We start from the raw sequence: 8,017 nt of genomic DNA on the forward strand, positions 1-8,017 counted from the left end.
AAACTGTGATTCTTTCTTCACTGGTAGAAACTTCCCAGCAGAACCTCTCACATTGTAGTGCATGGCACTTTTATGTGGTACATTTGCGTCATTAATATGAACAAATGAGTGATTATTGACAGCAGCTGTTTACTACTGTATCCTGGCAACACTAAGGAAGCGTCATCATCTCTTATGTAACATCTTAACATGTGCACGCTTGCAACTGTCAGCAATGCATTACAGGAGATGAAGAATGTGAGCTGCTCACTGAAGGCAGTTTCTGCTGAGACATGCATCAGATATTAGTCTGCAAATTACAGCGGATTGCATTGTGCATCACACCGCATCACACAAACAGCTCGTTCTGCAGCAAAACTGTGAAAGCATCCTCAATCTCTGATGCTTTTCTCTTTCAGGCTCAGGTTGAAGCTCAGAGAGCCACGCAGGAGTATCAGCGAGCCATCGAGATCCTCCGGGCCGCGAAAGAGACCATCGCACTGGCCGAGGAGCGTCTGCTGGAGGAGGACAGCCGGCAGTTTGACTCGGCCTGGCAGGAGATGCTCAACCATGCCACCCAGAGGGTGAGAAAGACAAGACAACAGAAAAAACAGCTAAGACCCTGTTCTTTTGTACTCTTTGCTATGCATTTCATTTTGTCTGAACTGATCTGATTGGCTGTTCCAGGTGATGGAAGCGGAGCAAAGCAGGACACGCACCGAAATCGAGCACAGAGAAACAGCGGCCAAATACAACACCGCCATCAGCCACATGAGACAACTGGAGAAAAAACTCAAACGCACCATCAACAAGTCCAGGTCAGAGGACAGCAATCAATGTGTTTGATATACATACACTACCGTTCAATAGTTTGGGGTCAGAATGATTTTTTTTTTTTTTTTAAATGAATCAATAGTTTTGTTCAGCAAGGATGCATTAAATTGGTCAAAAGTGACAGTAAAGACATTTATAATGTCACAAAAGATTTCTATTCATAGAATCCTGAAAAATAAAATGGATCACAGTTTCCACAAAAATATGAAGCAGCACAACTGTTTTCAGCATTGATAATAATCAGAAATGTTTCTTGAGCAGGTAATCAGCATATTAGAATGATTTCTGAAGATCATGTGACACTGAAGACTGGAGTAATGATGCTGAAAATTCAGCTTTTATCACAGGAATAAATTATATTGTACAATATATTCACACAGAAAACAGCTATTTTTAAATAGTAATAATATTTCACAAATTTTGATGTATTTTTGATCAAATAAATGCAGCCTTGGTGAGCAGAAGAGACTACTTTCAAAAGCATTAAAAAATCTTACCGAACCCAAACCTTTGACTTAAGTCCTCAAACTGACTACGATTACATAATGGCAACACTCACTCACAAATCATGCATATAAATCATTTTGCAATAGACATAAAGCAAAGACTCCCTAAAATCTTGCAGGAACAAGTTCTGTAATCACACGTTCTGCAGGGTTTGCATCATAAGAATTAATTTCAAACATGTCAATATTTGGGAATAAAATTATTTTTCCTTCAGAAAAGCCTCAAAAGTTTCCCCTCTCTGATGGAATGAGTGTTTTGTGGGCCCCACCGAGGGCCTGTGCTCTCTGCTCTGCTCTGCTGTGTGTCGGTGGGTTATGTAGTTCAGTGGGACACATCTCTAATGGGTTCCAGATGTGCTTCTGCTGCTGGAATGTGCGGGTCCTGCTGTTGCCATGGAAACCGGCTCTGACACTCACTCTGCTCTGATCTCTCTCTCTCTCTCTCTCTCTCTCTCCCTCTGTAGGCCGTACTTTGAATTAAAGGCGAAGTATTACCTACAGCTCGAGGTACGCCAGTTTTTATTTTGCACAAAATAATACTTTCCCAAAATCAAATAAATAAATTGTGACCCAAAACCAGTCATAAGGTCAATTTTACGAAATTGAGATTTATATATCATCTGAAAGCTGAATAAATACGCTTTCCATTGATGTATGGTTTGTTAGGATCGGACAATATTTGGCTGAGATACAACTATTTGAAAATCTGGAATCTGAGGGTGCAAAAAAATCTAAATATTGAGAAAATAATCTTTAAAGTTGTTCAAATGAAGTTCTTAGCAATGCATATTACTAATCAAACATTAAGTTTTGATATATTTACGGTAGGAAATTCACAAAATATCTTCATGGAACATGATCTTTACTTAATATCCTAATGATTTTTGGCATAAAAGAAAAATCTATAATTTTGACCCATACAATGTATTGTTGGCTATTGCTACAAATATCCCCCAGCGACTTAACACTGCTTTTGTGCTCCAGGGTCACAATTGTGTTTTATGTATTATCTAAAGAAATAAAGATTGTGATTTTTATGCTTTTCATGACTAATAAGAACAAATTTCAGCCTAAATTCTAATTACTGTAATGTGAATAAAATAGTATTTTATATAATCTGAAATTATTTAAATTGCAACGATTTATGCATTATTGTAGTACAATACAAATCATTGTATTACAGTATTTTTAATATTTTAAACATACTTCAGTTAATTAAATTAATATTTTAGAAATATTTGAAACATTCTATTTAAACATTTAAAAATGAAATGATATGAGTAAAAATATTTCATATTTTATAAAAAAAAATGCTGTACGTAATACAGTAATGAGAATCACCTGAATAATGGAAATTACTAAATAAATAATAAACCATTCAGACACATTACATACAATTTGTAATTTTTTTTATTATTTTAAAAATATTTCAATTAAATGTAAATATAATTAAAAATAATATTTTACAAATTTTTTTTTAAGTATATTTCAATATATTAAAATATTTTGTTAATATTATATGGCATTTTTATGTAATATATATATATATAATATAATATCTCTTTTATATTTGATTAAAAATACAGTATGTAATACAGTCTTGAGAATCTCAGGAGATTCACCATAAAAAATTGTAATGGTAATTATAAACTAGCTAACAAATAAGACATCCAGGCACATTACAATAATGTAAATTGTCACAATGTAAATATAATGCTTTCCCCCCCCCCGTTTGAGTTCAGTGTTTTTTCATGTTTTTAGTCATGCAAGAATATTCTTTTTAGAAACACAACTCAACATGTAGATTTGATCTGATTTTGATGATCAATATTTGTGACCTGTTCACAGCAACTGAAGCAACGGGTCGACGAGCGTCAGGCTAAACTCACCCAGGCCAAAGCGGAGTATCGAACCGCCCTTCGTAACCTGGAGACCATCTCAGATGAGATCCACGCACGGCGCCGCCTGTCTGCCATGGGGCCCCGGGGCCGAGGGGTGGGGGCTGAAGATGACGGGACCGCCACCGATGACATCTCCAACTTCAAAATGGAGTCTGACGGCATATCGAGTACGTGAGATCACACATTAATGCCAAGACAGATCTGACTGTAATTCAGAGTGAAAGTCTCTCAGCTTGATTTCGCTTCAGCTCTGCCTGTTTTACATTGAAGAGACAGGCGTAAACAACCTTTGAGCACAAAAACGTGATTGTGAACTTAGACAAATGTATGAATTTCACTGCATCAGACTGCACCATTTCAAACCTAACAAACTTCTATTTGTAAAATGTTTTCAGGACCGCTGTACGTGTAAAATCATTCTCTTGAAAGACAATTAATATTCAAACTTGTTTTTATAATTGATAAACTTTACACGGTTATTGAAAAACATCTGAATGAACACTGAATAATGAAACTAATGTCTTTTTAGAGCTGTTGTAAAAACAGAATTTGAATTAGTCTAATATTTGATGAAGTTTGCATCACTGATTATGTTCAAAGTAAAAATAATTTAAATTGACTTTGAATTGTATTTTAAATTACTGTTATTTATTTGAATTTAAGGTGAAATATTATCAGCTCAAAGTACATTCATCCCAAAATCAAAGAGTTTATATTTTATTAATTTTAAATGTGATGTTATATAATTTAAATATGATATATTATAACATATTTATATAATATAAAATTACATATTAAATGTATATATTTTTAAATATTTTATTTAAAGAAAATAAAGGCTAGTTTTAAAACCATTAAGATTTTTTTGCATTGTTACTGATTATTTTCATGATATATAAGAACTTTTTTTAACTTTTTCATTACTGTAATCCGAATTAAATAATATTTTAATTTAATTATTGAAATTGTAATGGAATTTTGCATCATGGAAGTACTTGTTAATTGAATTTAATTCGTTGATTTAAGTATAAAAATCATTAATTATTTCAATTAAAAGTTTTTTTTATATTCAAAGAATATTGAAAAAATAAAACATTAAAAATTTATATTTTTAACTGTCTTTTTAAAGCTGCTTTACAGCAGAATTTGAATTTGTATCATATTTAATAAAGTTTGCATCACTGATTCTGTTTCTTACCTGTTTAATACTGTGTATTTGCTTTGAAACAACATCTGTTGTTTAAAGCACTGTAGAAATGAACGTGATTTGACTTGACTTGTCTTCAACAGGACTTGTTTATAGTCTCTATTCAGCAGCATGAAGTTGGAGACTAAATGCATTCTGTGTTTGTTGTTCAGTGATATCTGTGAATTTCGAGGACAGCTGTAACGGCTCGCCATCAGAGGACGATCCTGAGACGAGGTCCACCTGCAGCATGAGCTCCACGTCTGCTCCTCTCGACGTGCCCTGTCCGTACACCTCCTCCTCCTCTTCCTCCTCCTCCTCATATCCTCTGCTCTCATCCTCCTGCCCGTACCCTTCCTCTTCCTCCTCCTCCTCGTCCCCGCTGTCCCTCTCTGTCTGTCCTGACCTGCTCCAGCTGCCGGGCTCGGGGTCTCTGGAGGGTTTAGAGCAGGTGTCTCCGGTGCTGGGCCCTCGTAGTGAGTGCAGCGGGGCCTCGTCACCCGACTGTGAACAGGAAAGAGGTGAGAGACAAATTGTATGGAGTAATAAAATTACAGGCCAACTAGCGATTTTTTTACTCGTATATTGTGAGTATTAAAGAAATATTCCGGGTTCGATACAAGTTAAGATCAACTGAATTTGTGGCATAATGTTGATTTTACACACAAAAAAAATTATCATTTTGATTTGTCCCTCCAAGAAAAAAAAATCACACATCTGAAAAAAATCTAAATGAGTTATTATAGCTAATTAAAACTAAAACTAAATAAATGTTAATGAAAAAAAAAACAGTAAAAAAAATAAAATAATAATAATAATAATAATAATAAAAAGTAACTTATTTCAGTTAAGCAACATTTAAAATTTTCCTTTAATTAATAATTAAAAATTAATACTTTTAAAATTAATGAAAATTATATTAACATAAAAAATTATACAAATGAAATAAACAAGAAAATTAATACAACTTTAACTAAAATGTAAAATAAAATATAAATATATAATATAAATATAAAATATGGAAAATATACAATAAAATTCATTCCGAATATTAATTAAAAAACTATAATAGTATACTAATGATACTTAAATAACATTGCCGTAAATTTCTGTGTAGTTATATATAATTTTACAACTTTGTTGACATGACAATAATCCACAAACTCTAACTGTAAAACAGATTAATACTCAAATTTTAATACATTTATAATAAATAAATTGTTAAAGCTTTATGCATTCATATGATTACCACTGTTTTTGATAATACATTTGTGTTAAATCATAAAGAAATCCAGAATACAGAAATATTAAAACAGACAACTCAGAATTTTGAAGAAAAAAAAATGTCATAGTGTCCAAATTTTATTAAATTAGAAAATTGTTACATATAAATTCAATTGATTATAAATGCTTTTGATTATAAAAATTGGATTACACCATTAAAATGGAATCCAGAAAAATGTAAATGCAAAACACGCAATTTGGGAAAAAATAAAACAGATCTCATAAGGCCCTACATTTGTTTTGAATAAATCAATAGATTCTCGTCAGTTCTTTGTGTTTTCCTACAGGGGAGAGGGCAGAAGGTGCAGAAGTTAAACCTGAACCTTCAAACAACAGCAGTCAGAAAAGCTCACACCTGGAGAAGAGTCTGCGCAGTTTATCTCTCCAAACCACAGACGACAACGACACAGACACTCATCCATTCAGTGTGACCTCAAACACAGCAGCAGTGCTGCTTCTCAACAGTGTTTAAACTCAGAAACCACCACCTGCTCCAACCAAACCTTCGGCACCGGGGCCAAAGCAGGGGCCCGGATCTGAGACGACAGTATGATGTGTCAAAGGAACCATTGTGAAACTATTCTCATCTCAGTGTTACAGAGAGCTCATCTCAGACTGGTCTGAACCCAGAAAACCATGAAGTATTAGAATTGTCATGCAGACATCAGCTATGAAGTGACGAGAACTATTGAGCTTTTCACCATCACTGAGTTGGATGTTCTTCATGTCTTCCTCAAATGTGTGGTGAATAGACACTGTTCATATTTTCGGTCTTCTGCCGCTGCGTCTCACTAGCTGATTCAAAAACGTCTCGACTTTGATGAATTAGGACTATGTAAATGACTGAAAATTGGTTAGTGTGATGCCAGCACTTGTTTTTCACTCTGTCGGCGTTTGTGCAATGCATTTCCTCTCGTCTTACTCTCTGTTTTCCACTCCACAGGTCATAACGTCAAGAGGGACTCACGTAGTTCAAAGCTATATATTTATACTCATCTCGTTATCATGATGTTATCGATGTGTTTTCATGCCACAAAGTTCTTATTTGTGTAATAAACAGATGCTCACAGCACGAGTCTCTTTCCACCATTATGTTTTCACACAATAAGACGTCTTTATTCCAATCATGGGGCCAGTTGCATAAACTTAGCCTCTGTGCCAAAACAGTGTCTTCAAGTAGTCTGACCAACTACCAATTAGCCAAAGGGTAATCAGTCTTATTTTTTGGATTCAACTTAGACTCATCTTCATTTTCATATGACCAAATTTTTTTTTTTTTTTTTAAAACAGTCTTAAAGAAAAAAATGGGATGACTAGCTTTGAAGACTAGTCTAAACCTTTTCTGCAACTGGCCCGTGGTCTTAATCTTGTAATCATGTTCTTGAGACCTCACCGGACCTACAAGGAACCCATATGACTGTCTTTCATGGAACAGAAAAAGGTAAGTTTTGACAAATAGCCTACTATAAGACTCGCTACACGACTGGGACTGAAAATAATCTTCGTTAGAACGTCACAAATAATGAAAAGCTTATTTGTGCAAAAAAAATAAAAAATTAAAGGAAAGATTTTAAATTTTTGTTTAGCGTTTTAAAGGAGTTCAAAAACGAGAAACGTTCTGGGGCCTCATTTATAAAATGTGCGTAAAATCCACGGCAACGTTCATATTCATAAAAACAGTCTTTGACGTGGAAATGTAGGCCTACTTATCGCCACGTCAGGGTCGGAGCAGGCGTACAAACTTTTCTTTGTGGCAAAGTCAAGAGTACTGCAGCTATTTGAACATCTAAGCTGCAATAATAATAAAAGCGGTGTACGTGCAAGCACCGAATTCATCATAAACGACAAAGATGCAGTGTAAGAGATAGTGCAGTGTAGTCAAATTGTTATGTTTTCACACAATAAGACGTCTTTATTCCAATCATGGGGCCAGTTGCATAAACTTAGCCTCTGTGCCAAAACAGTGTCTTCAAGTTAATTTTTTTTAAAAAAAATTAAAGGAAACATTTTACATTTTTGTTTAATGTTTTAAAGGAGTTCAAAAACGAGAAACGTTCTGGGGCCTCATTTATAAAATGTGCGTAAAATCCACGGCAATGTTCATATTTATAAAAACGGTCTTTGACGTGGAAATGTAGGCCTACTTATCGCCACGTCAGGGTCTGAGCAGGCGTACAAACTTTTCTTTGTGGCAAAGTCGGAGTACTGCTGCTATTTGAACATCTAAGCTGCAATAATAATAAAAGCGGTGTACGTGCAAGCACCGAATTCATCATAAACGACAAAGATGCAGTGTAAGAGATAGTGCAGTGTAGTCAAATTTTTTT

General features: G+C 34.5%; 1 protein-coding gene across 1 annotated transcript in view; it reads left to right on the forward strand.

Annotated features, from left to right (window-relative positions):
• sh3bp5a (SH3-domain binding protein 5a (BTK-associated)) overlaps positions 1-6,762 on the forward strand; it is a 13,864-nt gene extending 7,102 nt beyond the window's left edge. Inside the window, exons 4-9 of the mRNA XM_016243713.1 lie at positions 399-563; positions 667-797; positions 1,784-1,826; positions 3,168-3,387; positions 4,580-4,927; positions 5,978-6,762. Coding sequence (XP_016099199.1) covers positions 399-563; positions 667-797; positions 1,784-1,826; positions 3,168-3,387; positions 4,580-4,927; positions 5,978-6,162 — 1,092 coding nt within the window. The 3' untranslated portion in view covers positions 6,163-6,762. The remainder of the gene's footprint in view (positions 1-398; positions 564-666; positions 798-1,783; positions 1,827-3,167; positions 3,388-4,579; positions 4,928-5,977) is intronic.
• The last annotated feature ends 1,255 nt before the right edge of the window (positions 6,763-8,017 follow it).

This window comes from Sinocyclocheilus grahami, unplaced genomic scaffold, assembly GCF_001515645.1.
Source record: "Sinocyclocheilus grahami isolate Dianchi unplaced genomic scaffold, SAMN03320097.WGS_v1.1 scaffold697.1, whole genome shotgun sequence".
Lineage (NCBI taxonomy): Eukaryota > Metazoa > Chordata > Actinopteri > Cypriniformes > Cyprinidae > Sinocyclocheilus > Sinocyclocheilus grahami.